This window comes from Borostomias antarcticus (assembly GCF_949987555.1).
Source record: "Borostomias antarcticus genome assembly, chromosome: 11".
Classification (NCBI taxonomy): Eukaryota; Metazoa; Chordata; class Actinopteri; order Stomiiformes; family Stomiidae; genus Borostomias; species Borostomias antarcticus.
The window spans coordinates 26,490,799-26,516,252 of record NC_140244.1 but is presented as its reverse complement, the minus strand read 5'-3'; the positions used below and the strand labels follow the sequence as shown (position 1 = coordinate 26,516,252).

General features: G+C 45.0%; 1 protein-coding gene across 1 annotated transcript in view; it reads right to left on the bottom strand.

Annotated features, from left to right (window-relative positions):
• The window catches only part of slc6a8 (solute carrier family 6 member 8), a 35,041-nt gene that overhangs the window by 1,857 nt on the left and 7,730 nt on the right, over positions 1-25,454 (bottom strand). Inside the window, exons 3-8 of the mRNA XM_084446222.1 lie at positions 23,173-23,224; positions 22,480-22,654; positions 19,147-19,281; positions 18,317-18,420; positions 14,372-14,496; positions 4,809-4,921 (exon numbers count right to left, since the gene is read on the bottom strand). Of these exons, the coding sequence (XP_084302348.1) occupies positions 4,809-4,921; positions 14,372-14,496; positions 18,317-18,420; positions 19,147-19,281; positions 22,480-22,654; positions 23,173-23,224 (704 nt within the window). The remainder of the gene's footprint in view (positions 1-4,808; positions 4,922-14,371; positions 14,497-18,316; positions 18,421-19,146; positions 19,282-22,479; positions 22,655-23,172; positions 23,225-25,454) is intronic.

Here is a 25,454-nt window from a genome sequence, read left to right as displayed (position 1 = left end):
CATCCTGTATGAATCAGTGTATTCTAGTCTATATGAGGTATTTCATATCAGAGAGTACTACATACCTAGCAGGTTACTGTACTACATACCTAGCAGGTTACTGTACCTACACACCTAGCAGGTTACTGTACCTACACACCTAGCAGGTTACTATACCTACACACCTAGCAGGTTACTATACCTACACACCTAGCAGGTTACTATACCTACATACCTAGCAGGTTACTGTACTACACACCTAGCAGGTTACTGTACCTACATACCTAGCAGGTTACTATACCTACATACCTAGCAGGTTACTGTACCTACATACCTAGCAGGTTACTGTACTACACACCTAGCAGGTTACTATACCTACACACCTAGCAGGTTACTGTACCTACACACCTAGCAGGTTACTGTACCTACACACCTAGCAGGTTACTATACCTACACACCTAGCAGGTTACTATACCTACATACCTAGCAGGTTACTGTACCTACACACCTAGCAGGTTACTATACCTACACACCTAGCAGGTTACTGTACCTACACACCTAGCAGGTTACTGTACCTACACACCTAGCAGGTTACTATACCTACACACCTAGCAGGTTACTATACCTACATACCTAGCAGGTTACTGTACCTACACACCTAGCAGGTTACTATACCTACATACCTAGCAGGTTACTATACCTACACACCTAGCAGGTTACTGTACCTACATACCTAGCAGGTTACTGTACCTACATACCTAGCAGGTTACTGTACCTACATACCTAGCAGGTTACTGTTCCTACACCCCTAGCAGGTTACTGTACTACACACCTAGCAGGTTACTATACCTACACACCTAGCAGGTTACTGTACCTACACACCTAGCAGGTTACTGTACCTACACACCTAGCAGGTTACTATACCTACACACCTAGCAGGTTACTATACCTACATACCTAGCAGGTTACTATACCTACATACCTAGCAGGTTACTGTACCTACATACCTAGCAGGTTACTGTACCTACACACCTAGCAGGTTACTGTACCTACACACCTAGCAGGTTACTGTACCTACATACCTAGCAGGTTACTATACCTACATACCTAGCAGGTTACTATACCTACACACCTAGCAGGTTACTATACCTACATACCTAGCAGGTTACTGTACCTACACACCTAGCAGGTTACTGTACCTACATACCTAGCAGGTTACTATACCTACACACCTAGCAGGTTACTATACCTACATACCTAGCAGGTTACTATACCTACACACCTAGCAGGTTACTATACCTACATACCTAGCAGGTTACTATACCTACACACCTAGCAGGTTACTGTACCTACATACCTAGCAGGTTACTGTACCTACATACCTAGCAGGTTACTGTTCCTACACCCCTAGCAGGTTACTGTACCTACACACCTAGCAGGTTACTATACCTACACACCTAGCAGGTTACTATACCTACACACCTAGCAGGTTACTATACCTACATACCTAGCAGGTTACTGTACCTACATACCTAGCAGGTTACTGTACCTACATACCTAGCAGGTTACTGTTCCTACACCCCTAGCAGGTTACTGTACCTACACACCTAGCAGGTTACTATACCTACATACCTAGCAGGTTACTATACCTACATACCTAGCAGGTTACTGTACCTACATACCTAGCAGGTTACTGTACTACATACCTAGCAGGTTACTATACCTACATACCTAGCAGGTTACTATACCTACATACCTAGCAGGTTACTGTACTACATACCTAGCAGGTTACTATACCTACATACCTAGCAGGTTACTATACCTACATACCTAGCAGGTTACTGTACCTACATACCTAGCAGGTTACTGTACCTACATACCTAGCAGGTTACTGTTCCTACACACCTAGCAGGTTACTATACCTACACACCTAGCAGGTTACTATACCTACACACCTAGCAGGTTACTATACCTACATACCTAGCAGGTTACTATACCTACACACCTAGCAGGTTACTGTACCTACATACCTAGCAGGTTACTGTACCTACATACCTAGCAGGTTACTATACCTACACACCTAGCAGGTTACTGTACCTACATACCTAGCAGGTTACTGTACTACATACCTAGCAGGTTACTATACCTACATACCCAGCAGGTTACTGTACTACACACCTAGCAGGTTACTGTACCTACATACCTAGCAGGTTACTGTACTACATACCTAGCAGGTTACTATACCTACACACCTAGCAGGTTACTGTACTACACACCTAGCAGGTTACTGTACCTACATACCTAGCAGGTTACTGTACCTACATACCTAGCAGGTTACTATACCTACATACCTAGCAGGTTACTATACCTACACACCTAGCAGGTTACTATACCTACATACCTAGCAGGTTACTGTACTACACACCTAGCAGGTTACTATACCTACACACCTAGCAGGTTACTGTACCTACACACCTAGCAGGTTACTGTACCTACACACCTAGCAGGTTACTATACCTACACACCTAGCAGGTTACTATACCTACATACCTAGCAGGTTACTATACCTACACACCTAGCAGGTTACTATACCTACACACCTAGCAGGTTACTATACCTACACACCTAGCAGGTTACTGTACCTACATACCTAGCAGGTTACTATACCTACACACCTAGCAGGTTACTATACCTACATACCTAGCAGGTTACTGTACCTACATACCTAGCAGGTTACTGTTCCTACACCCCTAGCAGGTTACTGTACCTACACACCTAGCAGGTTACTATACCTACATACCTAGCAGGTTACTATACCTACATACCTAGCAGGTTACTGTACCTACATACCTAGCAGGTTACTGTACTACATACCTAGCAGGTTACTATACCTACATACCTAGCAGGTTACTATACCTACATACCTAGCAGGTTACTGTACCTACACACCTAGCAGGTTACTGTACCTACATACCTAGCAGGTTACTGTACTACATACCTAGCAGGTTACTATACCTACATACCTAGCAGGTTACTGTACTACATACCTAGCAGGTTACTATACCTACATACCTAGCAGGTTACTGTACCTACATACCTAGCAGGTTACTGTACCTACATACCTAGCAGGTTACTGTTCCTACACCCCTAGCAGGTTACTGTACCTACACACCTAGCAGGTTACTATACCTACATACCTAGCAGGTTACTATACCTACATACCTAGCAGGTTACTGTACCTACATACCTAGCAGGTTACTGTACTACATACCTAGCAGGTTACTGTACCTACATACCTATTCAGGTTACTGTACTACACACCTAGCAGGTTACTATACCTACACACCTAGCAGGTTACTATACCTACATACCTAGCAGGTTACTATACCTACATACCCAGCAGGTTACTGTACTACACACTAGCAGGTTACTATACCTACATACCCAGCAGGTTACTGTACCTACATACCTAGCAGGTTACTGTACCTACATACCTAGCAGGTTACTATACCTACACACCTAGCAGGTTACTATACCTACATACCTAGCAGGTTACTGTACCTACATACCTAGCAGGTTACTGTACTACACACCTAGCAGGTTACTGTACCTACATACCTGTAGGCTGCATACTACATACCTACTGTAGCTGTGTACTGTATCTACTGTATGTACCTGGCTGTATACTGTACCTAAATACGTGGCTGTATACTGTACCTAAGTACCTGGCTGTATACTGTACCTAAGTACATACCTGGCTGTGTACTGTACCTAGTTGTGTACTGTACCTATGTACCTAGCTGTTTACTGTATCTACCTACCTGGCTGTATACTATACCTAAGTACATACCTGGCTGTGTACTATACCTAAGTACATACCTGGCTGTATACTATACCTAAGTACATACTTGGCTGTGTACTATACCTAAGTACATACCTGGCTGTGTACTATACCTAAGTACATACCTGGCTGTATACTATACCTAAGTACGTACCTGGCTGTATACTATACCTAAGTTCATACCTGGCTGTGTACTATACCTAAGTACATACCTGGCTGTGTACTATACCTAGCTGTGTACTGCACCTAAGTACATACTTGGCTGTGTACTATACCTAAGTACATACTTGGCTGTGTACTATACCTAAGTACATACTTGGCTGTGTACTATACCTAAGTTCATACCTGGCTGTGTACTATACCTAGCTGTGTACTGCACCTAAGTACATACCTGGCTGTGTACTATACCTAAGTACATACTTGGCTGTGAACTATACCTAAGTACATACTTGGCTGTGAACTATACCTAAGTACATACTTGGCTGTGTACTATACCTAAGTACATACTTGGCTGTGTACTATACCTAAGTACATACTTGGCTGTGTACTATACCTAAGTTCATACCTGGCTGTGTACTATACCTAGCTGTGTACTGCACCTAAGTACATACCTGGCTGTGTACTATACCTAAGTACATACTTGGCTGTGAACTATACCTAAGTACATACTTGGCTGTGAACTATACCTAAGTACATACTTGGCTGTGTACTATACCTAAGTACATACTTGGCTGTGTACTATACCTAAGTTCATACCTGGCTGTGTACTATACCTAGCTGTGTACTGCACCTAAGTACATACCTGGCTGTGTACTATACCTAAGTACATACTTGGCTGTGAACTATACCTAAGTACATACTTGGCTGTGAACTATACCTAAGTACATACTTGGCTGTGTACTATACCTAAGTACATACTTGGCTGTGTACTATACCTAAGTACATGTGTACTATACCTAAGTACATGTGTACTATACTAAGTACATACCTGGCTGTCGAGTCCCAGCAGAAGCAGCATGAAGAAGAAGAGCGCGGCCCAGAAGGGCGCTAGGGGCATCAGAGACACGGCCTTGGGGTAGGCTATGAAGGCTAGGCCTGGTCCTGGAGGAGGGGGCACACAGGCTGGCATCAGACCCCCCGCAGTACACCAGGGCTACACTAGGCCCTCCACACACTCACACACACACACACACACACACACGCACGGACGTACAGACGCACAGAACACACACGCACTGTACGGCACAGGGGGAGGGGCGGGGGGGGGGGGGGCGGGGCGTGGGGGGGGGGAGAGAAGGAAGGCAGGAAGAAAAAGAGTGAAAGATGGAAAGAGAGAGAGAGATAGATGGGATATGGAGAGAGAGGGTACGTGATAGAGGAGGAGGAGAGGCGGATAGAGAGAGAGGTGGAGAGACTTGAGGCGGGAGAAAGAGAGACCAGGGGAGAGGAGAGAGAAAAAGAAAGGAGAAAAGAGAGAGAGAGGCACCTTAGTGAGGTGCGGTCGTGCTAATCTGGTGTGTGTGCTGCCTTCTACCCTCCTGTCTCAGTGAAGTGTGCGTGTGTGTGTGTGTGTGTGTGTGTGTGTGTGTGTGCGTGCGTGTGTGTGTGTGTGTGTACACTCCGTGAATGCATAGCTAGTCCTGGTTAGTTGTTAATATGATTCTGTGGGTTTGTGTGGTGTGAGTTTCAGACTCTCTCTATTAACTGATAGAAGCTAAAGTCATGCTTTGTACCGTCAGTTTAAGGCTACTTCATAATATTAGTAAGGCGCTTGAACACAAACCGACGATGTTCATGCTTTGAGATGTTTTAGTTCAAGTTTCTATTGATTAACACTAGATAGGTGCTACACTTATATGAAATTTAAGTGGAGGGAGTGCGAACCACAATAGCAGCAACGTGCAAACTGGAGTACTTGGTAGTGTTACCAACCAAGTTTAAAGCATTCATTTAAACTTGTGTAGCATACTAATGTCACTACTAGCAGATTTGTAGAATGGTTAACGCCATAATAAAATCTACTGTACTTGTACAGTTGCACTAGAAACTCTAGATGTGCTATCTTTCTATGGAGACGAGCTTCCACACAGCTGTTCCTAGCTTTGGCCTGGAGAGACCGTTCAGCTGCACTGGGTGGACGAGGGAGAGACAAGCACTGAGAGAGAGGCTACTCTTTAGGGTACTAACTAGAGAGAGGCTACTCTTTAGGGTACTAGCTAGAGAGAGGCTACTCTTTAGGGTACTAACTAGAGAGAGGCGAAGAGCTACATGTGGGTGTTATGCTGACTAAATGTAGTTTGTAGTGTGCTGACTAAATGTAGTTTGTAGTGTCCTGACTAAATGTAGTTTGTAGTGTGCTGACTAAATGTAGTTTGTAGTGTGCTGACTAAATGTAGTTTGTAGTGTGCTGACTAAATGTAGTTTGTAGTGTCCTGACTAAATGTAGTTTGTAGTGTGCTGACTATGTAGTTTGTAGTGTGCTGACTAAATGTAGTTTGTAGTGTGCTGACTAAATGTAGTTTGTAGTGTGCTGACTAAATGTAGTTTGTAGTGTGCTGACTAAATGTAGTTTGTAGTGTGCTGACTAAATGTAGTTTGTAGTGTCCTGACTAAATGTAGTTTGTAGTGTGCTGACTATGTAGTTTGTAGTGTCCTGACTAAATGTAGTTTGTAGTGTGCTGACTACATGTAGTTTGTAGTGTGCTGACTAAATGTGGTTTGTAGTGTGCTGACTAAATGTAGTTTGTAGTGTGCTGACTACATGTAGTTTGTAGTGTGCTGACTAAATGTAGTTTGTAGTGTGCTGACTACATGTAGTTTGTAGTTTGCTGACTATGTAGTTTGTAGTGTGCTGACTACATGTAGTTTGTAGTGTGCTGACTAAATGTAGTTTGTAGTGTGCTGACTATGTAGTTTGTAGTGTGCTGACTATGTAGTTTGTAGTGTGCTGACTAAATGTAGTTTGTAGTGTGCTGACTAAATGTAGTTTGCAGTGTGCTGACTAAATGTAGTTTGTAGTGTGCTGACTAAATGTAGTTTGTAGTGTGCTGACTATGTAGTTTGTAGTGTGCTGACTAAATGTAGTTTGTAGTGTGCTGACTATGTAGTTTGTAGTGTGCTGACTATGTAGTTTGTAGTGTGCTGACTATGTAGTTTGTAGTGTGCTGACTAAATGTAGTTTGTAGTGTGCTGACTAAATGTAGTTTGTAGTGTGCTGACTAAATGTAGTTTGTAGTGTGCTGACTAAATGTAGTTTGCAGTGTGCTGACTAAATGTAGTTTGTAGTGTGCTGACTATGTAGTTTGTAGTGTGCTGACTAAATGTAGTTTGTAGTGTGCTGACTAAATGTAGTTTGTAGTGTGCTGACTACATGTAGTTTGTAGTGTGCTGACTAAATGTAGTTTGTAGTGTGCTGACTATGTAGTTTGAAGTGTGCTGACTAAATGTAGTTTGTAGTGTGCTGACTAAATGTAGTTTGTAGTGTGCTGACTATGTAGTTTGTAGTGTGCTGACTAAATGTAGTTTGTAGTTTGCTGACTAAATGTAGTTTGTAGTGTGCTGACTATGTAGTTTGTAGTGTGCTGACTATGTAGTTTGTAGTGTGCTGACTATGTAGTTTGTAGTGTGCTGACTATGTAGTTTGTAGTGTGCTGACTATGTAGTTTGTAGTGTGCTGACTATGTAGTTTGTAGTTTGCAGAGTAAATGTAGTTTGTAGTTTGCTGACTAAATTTAGTTTGTAGTGTGCTGACTATGTAGTTTGTAGTGTGCTGACTATGTAGTTTGTAGTGTGCTGACTATGTAGTTTGTAGTGTGCTGACTATGTAGTTTGTAGTGTGCTGACTATGTAGTTTGTAGTGTGCTGACTATGTAGTTTGTAGTTTGCAGACTTAATGTAGTTTGTAGTGTGCTGACTAAATGTAGTTTGTAGTGTGCTGACTATGTAGTTTGTAGTGTGCTGACTATGTAGTTTGTAGTGTGCTGACTATGTAGTTTGTAGTTTGCAGACTAAATGTAGTTTGTAGTGTGCTGACTAAATGTAGTTTGTAGTGTGCTGACTATGTAGTTTGTAGTGTGCTGACTATGTAGTTTGTAGTTTGCAGAGTAAATGTAGTTTGTAGTTTGCAGACTAAATGTAGTTTGTAGTGTGCTGACTAAATGTAGTTTGTAGTGTGCTGACTATGTAGTTTGTAGTGTGCTGACTATGTAGTTTGTAGTGTGCTGACTATGTAGTGTGTAGTTTGCAGACTAAATGTAGTTTGTAGTGTGCTGACTAAATGTAGTTTGTAGTGTGCTGACTATGTAGTTTGTAGTGTGCTGACTATGTAGTTTGTAGTTTGCAGAGTAAATGTAGTTTGTAGTTTGCAGACTAAATGTAGTTTGTAGTGTGCTGACTAAATGTAGTTTGTAGTGTGCTGACTATGTAGTTTGTAGTGTGCTGACTAAATGTAGTTTGTAGTGTGCTGACTAAATGTAGTTTGTAGTTTGCAGACTAAATGTAGTTTGTAGTGTGCTGACATGTAGTTTGCAGACTAAATGTAGTTTGTGGTGTGCTGACTAAATGTAGTTTGCAGTGTGCTGACTATGTAGTTTGTAGTGTGCTGACTAAATGTAGTTTGTAGTGTGCTGACTAAATGTAGTTTGCAGTGTGCTGACTATGTAGTTTGTAGTGTGCTGACTAAATGTAGTTTGTGGTGTGCTGACTAAATGTAGTTTGTAGTTTGCAGACTAAATGTAGTTTGTAGTGTGCTGACTAAATGCAGTTTGCAGACTAAATGTAGTTTGTAGTGTGCTGACTAAATGTAGTTTGTAGTTTGCAGACTAAATGTAGTTTGTAGTTTGCAGACTAAATGTAGTTTGTAGTGTGCTGACTAAATGTAGTTTGTAGTTTGCAGACTAAATGTAGTTTGTAGTGTGCTGACTAAATGCAGTTTGCAGACTAAATGTAGTTTTTAGTGTGCTGAATACATGTAGTTTGCACCATGCTGACTAAATGTACTGTAGTTTGTAGCGTGTTTTCTACTTGTAGAGGTGTGTGTGTGTGTGTGTGTGTGTGTGCGTGTGTGTGTGTGTGTGTGTGTGTGATGTACTCTATTAGGTGGGGTGACTGGGGGATCTAAATGAGAGCTAGATTGTCTCAACTACAGGTATCCATGGCAACCACTGCAAGGTTCATTCACAGAAAAACAAAAAATGACTTGAAACAGAAATGTAGGGTTTTTACAAAATGGCTACCGATGGGTTTGCAGCATATGAGTTACCTACAGGTTGGTTTGACCTGTATGCGTGCGTGTGTGTGTGTGATTGTGTGTGTGTGTGTGTGTGTGTGTGTGTGTGTGTGGTGTGTGGTGTGTGTGTGTGTACACACACCATTAACCAATTATGTTAGTTCTAACCATTAATATTTTATTTTACAATGTCTTTAGTATAGTTAGGGGTTGGGAGTCTCAGCCTATGATTAGTCAACTGTCTGTCAGCTGACTGCTGTGGATTGGTTGGCTTCTCTAGCCCTGTCTTCCGCCCGGATGGGCCGGAGATGCAGTCCCTGGACTCTGATTGGTGCTGGAGTGCAGTCCCTGGACTCTGATTGGTGCTAGCAGCAGGATTAAAGGTGTAATGCTGTCAACAGGTACTGTGTGTTTACCTTCTGCAGGGGTGTCTGCTCCAGGAGCCCTCTTGAAAGCGAGATGAGGACATCTCAAAGAGGCAAAGATCCTGGTTAAATAATCCTTAAATTAATACTTAAATAAATCGGAAAAATATAGATATATAGAGATATGATGTCAATCACAAGTCATGGAGAAACGGGACTGAGGACGATCAAGGTCAAACCCTGTTGAAGAGGATTCATGTTTCAAGGGGAGGGTTTTTTTCCTCAGGATCGTACAACTGGCAAAAAAAAAATTCTAATGAGAAGTCTAACACTGAAGCCAACACATCTGACCATGATCCATTCATGTACCTTCACACACACACACACACACACACACCAATGCACACACGTGCACACACATACTGTACAAACACACACACACACACACACACACACACATTCCAATGCACACACATACATACACACCAATGCGCGCGCGCACACACACACACACACACACACACACACACACACACACACACACACACACACACACATTTTCGATCTCTCTCTCTTTCACACAGGCACACACACACACACACACACACACACACACACACACACAGTGACTGTACACACATCCACATTTCTGCACACATTAATTAACACACACACACACAAACACACACACACACTCACACTGTGACTGCACACATGCGGAGTACCAGTGTAGTAGAAGTTGAGTGGCACAAAAGTAGTTGTAGAGTTACAACCAGGGTAACGTGACCATCCCCCCCCTTAGAGCAGATCCACCCCACTGCCCCCTCTCTCTCTCCTCTCTCTCTCTCCTCTCTCTCTCTCCTTTCTTTCTCTCCTCCCTTTCGGCCTCCCTCTCCTCAATCTCTCTCTCTCCATGTTCTTTCCTCTCTATCTCTCATTCTTGACCTTGCCTCTTCTTTTGTCCTCTCTCTCTCTCTCTCTCTCTCCCTTTCTCTAACTCCTCTCTCTCTCCTCTCTCCCCCCCACGTTCCTCTGCTCTTTCCCCCTCCCTCTCCCTCCCTAATCCCCCCTCCATATTTACGGACACTAGCAGATGTACTCGAGTATTGACGTCTTCTCTCTGTGACGCAGGGGTGTTGGGTGTGAGTATAAATAGGCACTAGTGGGACATCTGAGACCCGTGCTACTCCTACGGTCAAGGCTATGACCTCCTCCCAGGGCTAAGTACCGTACACAAAAGAGCTGCGCCAAGGAGGCGGCCATTTTGACTTTTCACTGTGGTGAACTCTGCCTGTCGGGTGGAAACCTTGCATCTCCCAAACAGCAGGTTTTCAGAATGTTGAAAAGAACATTCCGATTTCTCTGTTTTTGAACATAAAATCACATTTTTATGAGTTGTTTAGAATAATTGTTAATTAACTTATTAACTTAATTAGTTAATTGGTCCCAGGGACGGGAGGTGTTCAGAGGTTGTAAAGGGTAGTCCCAGCTTTCATTTTGTATGATGTGTGTGTGTGTGTGTGTGTATGCGTGTTTGTGTGTGTGCTTTCCATTTTCAGCTGAAAACAGGGATAGGAGGTTTCCGCCCGACGTACACCTACTGGAGGCCTCTGACTCCTAGCTGTGTCCGCTGTGTCCGTCTCCTAGCAACACCCCTGGACCTGTGGTGCTGATGCTGTTACCATGCCAATGTAGAGGATGTAAGAGTATCAGTTGCTAGAGACAAGTGCACCAGGGGTGACATGGTCGTGCGTGGCTGGAGGACCACCGTTGGTACTGACCCTCTGGGGACTAGAGGATCTACCCCCCGCAGGCCTGAGTCCAAATACTAAAACGTATGGGGAGTAGTATATACTACGGTATTATACTATACTACTTCAGTTACTTGAGCGTTTGCTTGGAGTCTGCCTGCAGCATCAAATGGGCGGGGTTTACATGTTAGCAAGCAGCCCATTGGTCACTTTGTGACAGACAAGAAACCAAGCACAGTTAAGTAATTGAAATCATTCCGTGGTAGTATTTCTGACCCAGGTCTACTGCACAGCTTGTCCTCGTCGATATTCCCCATAAACATCCAGATCTCTAAGATCACTGGTCTATGGAGGTGGAATATGAAAGGTCACACACTCCTGTTGCACTTGCTGTTAGATTCCACCCAGATAGCAAGCGGATCTGGGTCATATACAGGCCAGATCTGGCCCTTGTGGCTTAGTTCCGGCCCATATATGGCCCAGAATCATTACACATCCGCTTGCTATCTGGGCATCCAAACTGTGGGGTCCCAGAGGGCTGCTGGACAATCACCCCTCTCTGAAAACAGTGGCAAGAGGCGCGATGCCAGAGGAATTAGCATGATATTTGGTATCGAGCCAGAATATATACACTACTGTGCAAGAGTCTTAGGCCGCCACCGAAGAAAAAAATGTTTAAAGCTATTTATCTGGGCAGTAAGTGTTTATTTGCTTGTAAAAACACTAAATAAAACATTGGAATAAACTCAAATAAACATTATATTATATTATTATATATATTATGAATATTAATACAGTTATTATTACAATTATTATTATTAATGTTTATTTGTATTGACTGTGATGTTACATCGTGTTTTTACGAGCAAATAAACACTTACTGTCCAGATAAATAACTTTAAACAATTTTCTTAGGGGGCCTAAGACTTGCACAGTATTGTAGGTTATTAAATATACAGGATTAGTTATTGTTCTATATGGATATGCGACTGAGAGCGTATAGTAGTGGAACTCTCTATGTAGATCGTTCTGTATATAGGGGTTGATGTCATCTCTGTCCAGTATCATTCATGACACGATTGAGGAACTGTGAACGCTGCTGTGATTGGCTAGCTGGAGGAGGAAGTGAATCTGATTGGCTAGCTGGAGGAGGAAGTGAATCTGATTGGCTAGCTGGAGGAGGAAGTGAATCTGACTGAGGGGTTTCCTCTCTTGCCTGTCTCTGGAGCACCTGACTGTCTGTCTGTCCCAGGGCTGTCCTCATTGGCTGCTCTGGTGAGATTCACACCAAGCCAACGAAGATGTTCATTCATAGTTATAATAATAAGTATATCAGTGAATTTGGATTGCATTATGTTGTTTGTAGAAAACGTGAACTATGTAGACATTTTGATAGATAGATAGATAGATAGATAGATAGATAGATAGACAGACAGAGAGACAGACAGACACATAGATAGATAGATAGATAGATAGATAGATAGATAGATAGATAGATAGATAGATAGATAGATAGATAGATAGATAGACAGACAGAGAGACAGACAGACACATAGATAGATAGATAGATAGATAGATAGATAGATAGATAGATAGATAGATAGATAGATAGATAGACAGACAGACAGACAGACAGACAGACAGACAGACAGACAGACAGACAGACAGACAGACAGACAGACAGACAGACAGATAGATAGATAGATAGATAGATAGTTGGATAGATAGATATATAGAATGATTGATTGATTGATCAGAATTTATCTCAATGTTTTTATTGATTGATCTTGAATATCAATAAGTGTATCTAGTAATTCTAGCCGGTGCTGGTGTTGAGATACTGAATATGAATATCCCCTAGATCATCCTACCAAGCCTAGCTAACCAAACAACTATTACCACCATCATCATCATCATCATCGTCATTATCTGCATGGGAGTGTGAGAGGTCGGGAGGTGCTGACATGCAGAAGCAGTGGTGTGTGAAACATGCGATGTGAGTGGCGTGCTACACATACATGCTAGCTTCTCTGCTGGCTCTAAACATAGCTAGCGCAGACACAGACGGCGACGCACACGCGTGTTACACGGCAGCGCCGTCGCCCCTGACTCTAAACATAGCTTCAGACAGAAGGAGCTGTCACCGTGTCATGTGCTTGACAACCCACGAATAGAACAACCCCCTGGTTAGTGTGGTAACCACGGTTCCAATGTTAGTTCACACACACACACACGCACACGCACACACACAGATACAGATACAGACACAGATACAGTATACATATACAGATACAAACACACACACACACTCTCTCTCTCTCCCGACTGTTAGAGACTAAATCGACACTATTCACTTTGTCCGTACAGTACCACACACACGCTAGACACACACACACACACACACGCGCACACACACACACATCATACAAACACACAGCATTTAGTATTGAAGAGCTATCTGGTCAGGGATGCATTCATACACATTCCACTTAAAAATCATATACCACTCTCTCTCTCTCTCTCTCTCTCTCTCTCTCTCTCTCCCTCTCTCTCTCTCTCTCTCTCTCTCTCTCTCCCTCTCTCTCTCTCTCTCTCTCTCTCTCATGCGTGCATTATCTCTCTCTCAAACACGCACATAAACACATAAGCATACGTCCTTGTACACACACTTGTACACACACTTGTTCACGCATACGCACACACACACACACACACACACACACACGTACACACACACACACACACACACACACACGCACGCACGCACTCACACACACATATTAATACTCACACATTCGTACCTCTTGCATACACCTACACACAACTCTATAGCACCTGTTTTCTAGTAAAAAACAATGCAATTACATCTGTGGAGCAGATTACATATACTGTACATATACTGTACAAGCACATAGACAGTTCACATACATCATCATTGACATTGATATAATATAGATCAATATAACAGGTGTTAAACAAGTAAGATGCCATCAAAAAAAAACATTTGTCACGGTTCAGAAACATAATCACGGTAAATTCCTATTGAACACATTCTTGCATCATTTCAAAATAACGGAAAGTCCATTACAGTCATTTCATTAAGGAAGTACATACAGTACATACACTTCATCAGAATGTGTGTGTGTGTGTGTGTGTGTGTGTGTGTGTGTGTGGTGTGTATCTGTGTGTGTGTGTGTGAGTACGGTACCTGATTCAGCCACTTGGGAGATGTGCACTCCCTGCTCCGCCGCCATGAAGCCCAGGATGGAGAAGACGACGAAGCCGGCGAAGAAGCTGGTCCCACTGTTGATCATGGCCAGCAAGAAGGCATCCCTGCAACACACACACACTACCGTTACTACACACACACACACACACACACCAGGACCACCATTACAACACACACACACCAGGACCACCGTTACTACACACACTCACACACACACACCAGGACCACCATTACAACACACACACACACACCAGGACCACCGTTACTACACACACTCACACACACACCAGGACCACCGTAACTACACACACACACACACACACACCAGGACCACCGTTACTACACACACACTCACACACACACCAGGACCACCGTTACTACACACACACACACACACACCAGGACCACCGTTACTACACACACACACACACACACCAGGACCACCGTAACTACACACACACACACACACACACACACACACCAGGACCACCGTTACTACACACACACACACACCAGGACTACCATTACAACACACACACACACACACACCAGGACCACCGTTACTACACACACACAAACACACACCAGGACCACCGTTACTACACACACACACACACACACACACACACACACCAGGACCACCATTACAACACACACACACACACACACCAGGACCACCGTTACTACACGCACACACACACACACACACCAGGACCACCGTTACTACACACACACACACACCAGGACTACCATTACAACACACACACACACACCAGGACTACCATTACAACGGGTTACACACACACCAGGACCACCGTTACAACGGACTCTCTACTGGTTATTTCAAACCCTCAACGATTTTGAAATCAAGTTGCATCACACCCCTAAGGAGAATCTTACGTTCTTCTCGCGAATCTCAAACATACACACGCTAACGGATTTGAAAATATCAGCTCATCACACACTACAGGATATTATCGTGCCCGAGGGAGCAACGAACCACTGGTCTCGCTTGTAAAGTCATGACGTAATCATCTAAATATCAAAGCTGTCTGATATTATCGGGGCCGCCCCGATGGGTCTGCGAGTCGATCAGGAGGTTTGAGATTGGATCTGTAAACCCCTCACATTACAAGATCATCTGGGCCGAACCCTGGGACCGACCAACGTTCCAGACCGGATTTCTCCTCTGATTGTCAGGAAGGGTGAATCAGGGATAAATCGGACCGAAAACCCTGTATTGTGAGCCCGGCATTACTGTAATCAACGCTAACATGAAGACATCCCTAAAAACAGACCAGTACAGTCAACTACAGAGCAGACCCATCCTTCTAGCACAGACCAGTACAGTCAACTACAGAGCAGACCAATCCTTCTAGCACAGACCAGTACAGTCAACTACAGAGCAGACCCATCCTTCTAGCACAGACCAGTACAGTCAACTACAGAGCAGACCCATCCTTCTAGCACAGACCAGTAGTCAACTACAGAGCAGACCCATCCTTCTAGCACAGACCAGTACAGTCAACTAGAGAACAGACCCATCCTTCTAGCACAGACCAGTACAGTCAACTACAGAGCAGACCCATCCTTCTAGCACAGACCAGTAGTCAACTACAGAGCAGACCCATCCTTCTAGCACAGACCAGTACAGTCAACTAGAGAACAGACCCATCCTTCTAGCACAGACCAGTAGTCAACTACAGAGCAGACCCATCCTTCTAGCACAGACCAGTACAGTGAACTAGAGAACAGACCCATCCTTCTAGCACAGACCAGTACAGTCAACTACAGAGCAGAACCATCCTTCTAGCACAGACCAGTACAGTCAACTACAGAGCAGACCCATCCTTCTAGCACAGACCAGTACAGTCAACTACAGAGCAGACCCATCCTTCTAGCACAGACCAGTACAGTCAACTACAGAGCAGACCCATCCTTCTAGCACAGACCAGTACAGTCAACTACAGAGCAGACCCATCCTTCTAGCACAGACCAGTACAGTCAACTACAGAGCAGACCCATCCTTCTAGCACAGACCAGTACAGTCAACTAGAGAACAGACCCATCCTTCTAGCACAGACCAGTACAGTCAACTACAGAGCAGACCCATCCTTCTAACACAGACCAGTACAGTGAACCAGAGAGAGAGCTAACATCTTAATTCTTTATTCATAAGGATCCCTTATGGTAGGCTGGTGAGGAATGTCTTAGATCCCTAGGCCGGGTCAGACGGACTTCTCACATGGGGGGGGGGGGGTGGTTCTGACTCATCAACAGCTGTGGAGAGGCTGGTTTGGAGAGTCAGTTTGGAAAGAACATTTGTTCGATGGACATGTGACCAAGACACCAGGAGCAAGGCCTACAGCCAAAGACATCTGAAGGAACTCCGAAAGGAGATTGACCTCACGCCACCTCACGGACAATTATTATCTACACCTTATTTTTTGTTGTTGTTTTTTTTACTAAACTTAACATCAACAACCGAAGCTTGGGCCGACCGCTCGATGGGAACATCAGACTGAGTTGGCCTGGAGAACCGAGTTGGAGAACCGAGTTGGAGAACCGAGTTGGCGCTGGAGTTGAATTTCAACAGCCACATTAAGTCAATTACAAAGTCAGCCTACTATCACCTGAAGAATATATCAAGGATCAAAGGATTTATGTCCCAGAAGGATTTGGAAAAACTTGTCCATGCGTTTATCTTCAGTAGACTCGACTACTGTAACGGCATGTATACAGGTCTCTCTAAAAAATCGATCAGACAGCTGCAGCTGATTCAGAACGCTGCTGCTCGAGTCCTCACTAAGACTAAGAAAGTGGAGCATATCACACCAGTACTAAGGTCTTTACACTGGCTTCCTGTCTGTCAAAGAATTGACTTTAAAATACTGCTGTTGGTTTATAAAGCACTGAATGGCCTAGGGCCAAAATATATTTCTGATCTGCTCATATGCTATGAACCATCCAGACCCCTCAGGTCGTCTGGCACAGGTCTACTTTCTGTCCCCAGAGTTAAAACAAAACATGGAGAAGCAGCATTCAGTTTTTATGCTCCACATATCTGGAACAAACTTCCAGAAAACTGCAGGTCTGCTGCAACTCTTGGTTCTTTTAAAACAAGCCTGAAGACTTTTCTTTTTGCCACTGCTTTCTAAGAGGAGCTATGTTTATCAGTATACTGCACTGTAACTTTTATTCCTGTATTCTATTTGTCCTGCTTTTTGTTTAAATATCTATAATGACTTGCTTTTTGTTTTAATGCTTTTAATTTGTCCTGCCTTTTGTTTTAAATGTCTATAATGTCTTGCTTTTTGTTTTGATGCTTTTAATGTCTCATGTAAAGCACCTTGAATTGCCCTGTGGCTGAAATGTGCTGTATAAATAAACTTGCCTTGCCTTGCCTTGGAGTTGGAGCTGGCTGAACCTACTCCCCCTAGATACTGTAGGTTTAGTCTCACACACAATCAGATACGTTAGGCATCATATCTCAAGTCAAATACAGCACATGTTTCTGTATTGTGATAACTTAGGCCTATTCTCAGAAACCCAAAGTTCATTTGTGGGTGAGAGGTGGGGCAGGGTTTTGTAATTTTGTTTTTATCTGTATTTTATTTTCTGTGGGGCGTACGAGCCCTTGTCTGTTGTCTTTGTTGGGTTGAAAAAATGAAAATAAAAAACATTTTTACAACAAATACAGCACATAGGGAAATGCAGTAGTCTCGGTTACAGGCTCTGCTACTGTACGCTTTTAGTAGGCTATCACGAGCCAGGCTTAGGTAGCCGTGTAACAATGTCCCTTAGCGGCCACCGTAGTGACCGCTAACGTTCATGGGGGTTCTAGCCTTATTGCTATTAAGATGTGTTCACCTACAACAGCCGAGACAGCTTTAAGCAGTTTGAAAACAAAATGGCGTGTCTTACTTGTAGCAGTCGTTGTTGAATCTGTTGTAGCTGCCCAGGGCGGTCAGAGCACCCAGACCGATGGCGTATGAGAAGAATATCTGTGTGCCTGCGTCGATCCACACCTGGGGGAGGAGACAGACAGGGGGAGGGGTCAGCGTGGCGGTCAGCACGGTCAGACGTCTGACTAGACATCCCTGATGTGGTGAGTTCATTGTAAATGGTAAATGGACTGCACTTAAATAGAGCTTTTCCACCTTAGCGGCACTCAAAGCGCTTTACAATGGCCTTTCATTCACCCATTCACACACACATTCACACACCAATGGCGGTAGCTGCCATGCAAGGTGCTAACCTGCTCATTGGGAGCAATTTGGGGTTAGGTGTCTTGCTCAAGAGCACTTCGACATGTGAAGTCAGATCTGGGATTCGAACCACTGACCCTTCGATCACAGAACGACCCGCTCTACCAACTGAGCTACAGCCGCCCCCACGGTCAGTATGGTCAGATGTCTGACCAGACATCCCTGGGGGTGACTCCCCAGCTTAACGTGGATACGGGTCATCTGGAAAAACAGTGCGATATCGAACCATTCTGTCCCTGTAGGGGAGGCTCGGAAAAAAGGTTCCAGATGGAATTGTTTTTCTGGTTATTCAGAACCTGAAATGTTGGGTTCCAAGTCTGGCATAGCGCCAGAACTTTCTCCACAATTCATTTTGGAACAAACTTATTTGACTTTTGCGATTGAATACCGATTTTTTTGGTCGAAATAAGGTCCCATGGGATAGCTCTTCCTCATAGGGTGCTCTACACAGTAACAGAGTCAGTCTAGCATTGGACAGGTAATCACCTGAGCCTTGGCCAGCTTGGACCAATCGGGCTTGATGTAGTACATGATGCCGTCATACGCCCCAGGCAGGGTCACGCCCCTCACCAGCAGAATGATAAGAACCACGTAGGGGAACGTCGCCGTGAAGTACACGATCTGGAGAAACACAGGAGGAGAACATAGAACACAACAACTTACAACTTACACTTATTAAAGTTCATATCTATCTATCTATCTATCTATCTATCTATCTATCTATCTATCTATCTGTCTGTCTGTCTGTCTGTCTGTCTGTCTGTCTGTCTATCTATCTATCTATCTATCTATCTATCTATCTATCTATCTAACACTTAGAGCAGATCTGCTAGAACACACCATATAAGAACAATAACACATAAGAGAAGTATCTTGTAGTAGTTTGTTTGCTGTAGTAGTTTGTGTGCGTTGTGCGGTGCTGTGTGTGTCGTAGCGTTAGCGAGTGCAGGACAGAGCAGAGAGAAGTTGAGGGGAGCAGAGTAAAGGTCATCCAGTCTGTCACATGAACCCTGGACATTAGAACACCCCGCCATTTCTCTGCCAAGGAGGACTGGCGTACGTGCCAGCGCCAGAAATTAAATATTTGCCTATCTGCTTGCTTGTCAACTGCCTCTTGCTCTGCTTGCTTGTCTGTCTTCCTTCCTACCTGTTTCTCTCTCTCCACCTGTCTCTCTCTCCACCTGTCTGTCTCTCCACCTGTCTCTCTCTCCACCTGTCTCTCTCTCCACCTGTCTGTCTCTCCACCTGTCTCTCTCTCCACCTGTCTGTCTCTCCACCTGTCTCTCTCTCCACCTGTCTGTCTCTCCACCTGTCTCTCTCTCCACCTGTCTCTCTCTCCACCTGTCTGTCTCTCCACCTGTCTGTCTCTCCACCTGTCTCTCTCTTCACCTGTCTGTCTCTCCACCTGTCTCTCTCTCCACCTGTCTGTCTCTCCACCTGTCTGTCTCTCCACCTGTCTCTCTCTCCACCTGTCTGTCTCTCCACCTGTCTGTCTCTCCACCTGTCTCTCTCTCCACCTGTCTGTCTCTCCACCTGTCTCTCTCTCCACCTGTCTGTCTCTCCACCTGTCTGTCTTGCCTGTACAGAAGTTCTTATCTAATCACTGGAGCAGTTCAAACAGCCTGACCTTTGACCCCCGAGCGGTCACATGAAACCCAGTCAGGAGCTTTATTGAGCTGCTGATTGGCTGGGAGCCACTCCCACTCCTGCTCCTGTACCATGTGACCTGGAGGAGACCGTCTGTCTGGACTGAACATGCATTAGTACCTTTATATCTGGACTGAACCAAGTAAATATACATTAGTACCTATATATCTGGACTGAACCAAGTAAATATACATTAATACCTACAGTATATGTCTGTACTGAATATATTAGTACTTGTATGTATGTCAGATACGGTCCTTATCCACCTAGTTCTCCCAAACCCTACACTCCTCTCCTCTTCCATCTCCTCCTCTTCTCCTCCGCCAGCGAACCCTAACTCCCCTCCCCCTCTCCGCCAGCTCCTCCTACTCTCCTCCTCCTCTCCTCCTCTAGCTCCTCCTCCTCTCCTCCTCCATAAACCCATTTTGTCTCACTGGTCGAGCAGCTGTCCTGACATTACCTGTCCAGACATGTATCTCAATATATACAAGCAACAATTTAAACCCGCACTGCTTACGAAGCAAAGATATAAACATACGTGTGTGTGTGTGTGCGCATGTGTGTGTGTGAGAGAGAGAGAGTGATGTCATTGCTAGGCCGATCAACGTTCAGAGATAAAGGCTACTACAGACCGGTAGTGGGACCAGAGCCGGAGGCGCCAGCGCTGATTAAGACGCGCGGAGCTAAGTTTAACGCTCATATGATCTGATATCAGGGACATGTGATTCCAGCGCAGCAGGGGAGATAAGCTCTGGTATCGTCTGCTCAGGCCTGGCCAGGGATCAAGTCGCTCAGAGCGAGCGCCGTACGGGCCACCAGTCACGTCCCACTGCAGTCGGCCTTCCTCCCTGCTCAGCCAATCACGGTCCAGCGTGTGACAGGTCAGTGGCCCCACCCCCCCCCCCGGCCATTGAGCACTTGACATCGCTATAGCAACGCTCTTCCTCAGCACCGTCACGCTGCATGTGACCGTGGGAGGAGGGGAAATATGTGTGTGTGTGTGTGTGTGTGTGTTTATATTATGTAGGTGTATGTGTGTGTGTTAGTTTGAGAAAGAGATTGTGTGTGTGTGTGTGCATGCGTACGGGTGAGTGTGTGTGTGTGTGTGCATGCATGTGTGTGTACAGTACAGCGTTTGTGCGTACGTGTGCGCCCGCAGGTCTGCTGTACAATAACAATCGCCGCACAACCAAGGTTATAGAGAAGTCACCTCTCCCGCTAAACTCCCAGACACATGACCCAGCGCTAACACACACTCCGACTTCCCTCCCCCGCTGCTGCAGAAGTGAAACACAAGCCTGCATCCCTCCTGACCTCACACTCTCCGAGCCGGACGCTCAGACCACACCCCATAATAATCCCGCGGCCGGCCCAAGCGCACTCGGGTCAACTGCTACTTCCTGTCAAATACTCAATGGTGCACTTGATTTATCTTACCGAGCGCGGTGAATGTTAGGGGACCGGTACAGACAAGGCGCCGGCTTCAAACGCACCCCCGTCTACTTTCAAATACCTCAGAGTAATTGATCTGTGACCCGGGGCCGCCACGCCAGCCCTAAAGGAGGCGTGAGGGGATTGGACAGGTGACAGCGATACGGTGCTAGCTGCCACTGATCTTCTGATTGGCTGGTAGGAATTGCCGCCAGATCTAGCTGGTTTCATCCAGCCTACCCAGACTATATTTACCTCCTGCTCTGGGTGCATTAGCAGATTAATGTGTTTTTTTTTTGGGGGGGGGGGGGGGGGGGCAGGGGGCGTGTCTAGTGTTGAGTTATTAATCCCGAGTGACGGCCAGGGACTGATCAATCACAGCGATAGGCCCGGCGCTACGAGAGGAGCTGAACTTATCTCCTCCAGCGCCTCCAAGTCTGAGGGAGTTATAATGTGAGTCACAGAGGAGAGGAGAAGAGAGGAGAGGAGAGAAGAGGAGAAGAGAGGAGAGGAGAGGAGAGGAGAGGAGAAGAGAAGAGAGGAGAAGAGAAGAGAAGAGAAGAGAAGAGAGGAGAAGAGAAGAGAAGAGAAGAGAAGAGAAGAGAAGAGGAGAGGAGAGGAGGGGAGGAGAGGAGAGGAGAGGAGAGGAGAGGAGAGGAGAGGAGAGGAGAGGAGAGGAGAGGAGAGGAGAGGAGAGGAGAGGAGAGGAGAGGAGAGGAGAGGAGAGAGTGCTGCGTTTACCTTTCCAGTGGACTTGACTCCCTTCCAGACGCAGAAGTAGACCATAATCCACACCGCCACCAGACACAGCGTTACCTCCCAGTTCATCACGCCCGGCTCGTCCAGCCCGTCTGAGATGTTCAACACCTTGTTCCTATTGGACGAGAGAGGGGAGGGGCAGATCAACACCGTGTTCCTATTGGACGAGAGAGGGGAGGGGCAGAGTAACACATCTACGTACACCAAGAGGAAGGAAATAGGGGTCTCAGTCAGGACTGGGGATTAAAGGACTGGCTCTTGATACGATGGTTCGACTCCCACAAACACCACCCAGCATCAGACAAAATAGTATTTTGAGTGAACTGTCCCAACATTGTTCTATGCTCCTATTGTATGAACATGAACATGAACCAGCCTGACAGGAAGGGATCAGACGTTAGGACAGAACAGCCACCTCCTCTGCCTCTCAACTCCTCCTCCTCCCTTACCACCCCTCTCCTTGCCTGGCCTTCCTCCTCCACTACCTCTCCTCCTCCTCCTCTTCATCCTCTTCCTCCTCCTCCTCCTTATCTTCCTCCTCCACTACCTCTCCTCCTCCTCTTCCTCCTCTTCCTCCTCCACTACCTCTCCTCTCTTCTCCTCCTCCTCCTCTCTTCTCCTCTTCCTCCTCCTCCTCCTCTCCTGTCCTCATGCCCTGGCCAGAGACCCTGTCACCATGTCAGAGAACTCCAGTCCTCATTAACGCTGTCTGGAAGCGCCCAGCTGCCTGCTCGAGCAGGGGGAGGAGTCAGAGCAGGGGGAGGGGTCAGAGCAGGGGGAGGAGTCAGAGCAGGGGGAGGGGTCAGAGCAGGGGGAGGGGTCAGAGCAGGGGGAGGAGTCACGTGGACGGCTTAGGGGATGAAGAGACGACGACGCGGCCCGGCCGTCCAATCACACGTGGTTACGAGGAGCCGCTGGCTAAACCACCGCTAATGGGATCTGGCGCCTGGCAAAACTTGTGGAGCTCAGCTCACACACACAGACACACACAGGGCGCACACACACACACACACACACACACACACACACACACAGGGCGCACACACACACACACACACAGGGTGCACACACACACACACAGGGCGCACACACACACACACAAACACACAGGGCGCACACACACACACACACACAGGGTGCACACACACACACACACACAGGGCGCACACACACACACACACACAGGGCGCACACACACACAGGGTGCACACACACACACACACACACACACAGGGCGCACACACACACACACACACACACACACACACAGCTCACACACACACACACACACACACACACACACACAGCTCACACACACACACACACACACACACACACACACACACACAGGACTGGGCATGCTAGGATACAATTAGTGCAATCACCACTTTCTCACCCTCTTCATCACTAGACAGATCTTTGTGATGGACTTGATCTGACAAAGGCACGCTGTTAAAGCAATTAGTCTAATCCTAACGCTCTTAAATCTCCATTCTGAGATTTTAACAATGTGATTTCGCGGCATGTAGCCTGATATAGTCTGAAAAACAGGAAATAGCACAAAAAGGTTCCTGTTGTTGACCTAGTATTTTTATGTAGCCCTTTGCCCAGTCCCAAACCAAACCTGACACCTTGCTTCCTGTGCCCTAGAGGAGACGTGAGGGCAGTTGACAGGAAACTACTGTGTGATACTTTTATTATCATGCAGGCGACTCGGTTCTTTTTGTGTTTTTGTATGATGTACTGTATATATGTACTTTTACTGTCATGTAGCCACTTTTTGTGTTTTTATGGGATGAATTGCATATTTTATTACTACTGTTGTCTTGGCCACGTCTCCCTTGTAAAAATAGATCTTGCATCTCAATGGAACTTCCTGGTTAAATAAAGGCTAATTTAAAAAAACAAAAAACATTATTAAACATGGCTGCCATTCCAACCAGCCAATTAGAGGACAGGTTAGAGGCAAGCAAACATCACTTCCTGTCCAGCGTTCATAGCTCCTCAGCTCTACCTCAGGACTATTAGAGGCTGTTGTTAACTGACCTTCCGGGTTAAATGAAAGGTTCAGTGAATAAACACAAAGGTTTACAGGAGAGGCGCAGCGGTAGATGACAACGCGCGCTCGGCTTCATAGCTCTTCACTACAGATGTTGTATTTTTGGTGCAAGGTGTGTCTAGTGACACAACAGTAGGACAATGACAACTGACATAACAGCTGATGTGGTCCCTCGCTCAGAAAGGATGTTTGAGGCACTGGTGAAAAGCCAGCGAGCAACTATACAGAAGGACATTGTACGAAAGTGAGTGGAGAGAGAGAAGGTTTCAGTATGTGATAAAAAAACGAGTGTCCCTTTTTTTGCAATTCGTTTTATATGATCTTTTATGTGTTGCACTTTGTCTTGATGCGTTTTTAATGTCTCATGTAAAGCACTTTGAATTGCCTTGTTGCTGAAATGTGCTACAAATAAACTTGCCTTGCCTTCCTTGCCTTACAGCCATAATTAAGCAATAACATAATTAAGTAATGAATTAATTAAGTCATTAATAACACACGAGAGGGAACCTTCATCGTGGCTATTGGCACGACCGCCAAGCACGACCTCATGTGTGTTATTGCTTTCATACAAACAGCATTCTCTTATGGAAAGAAAATATATTTATGGAAAGAAAATATATTCCCCTATATATTAACTGTCAATATATTATAGTATGTAAAATATATGGATGCAATATACAGAATAATATATGATGCATTAATAATATATTGAATAATACAAGGAATTGCTGCTTTTTGATATACTGCAGTGTGTTGGAAAATATAACCACTAGTTTGTTATATATGGAAATGTATTGGTTTATATATTACATTATTAGATTATTATTATATTTTCCAATATCGTAATATATTTGTTTTATAGGGGATGCATTGTCATTAAATATTTTGGGGAAAAATA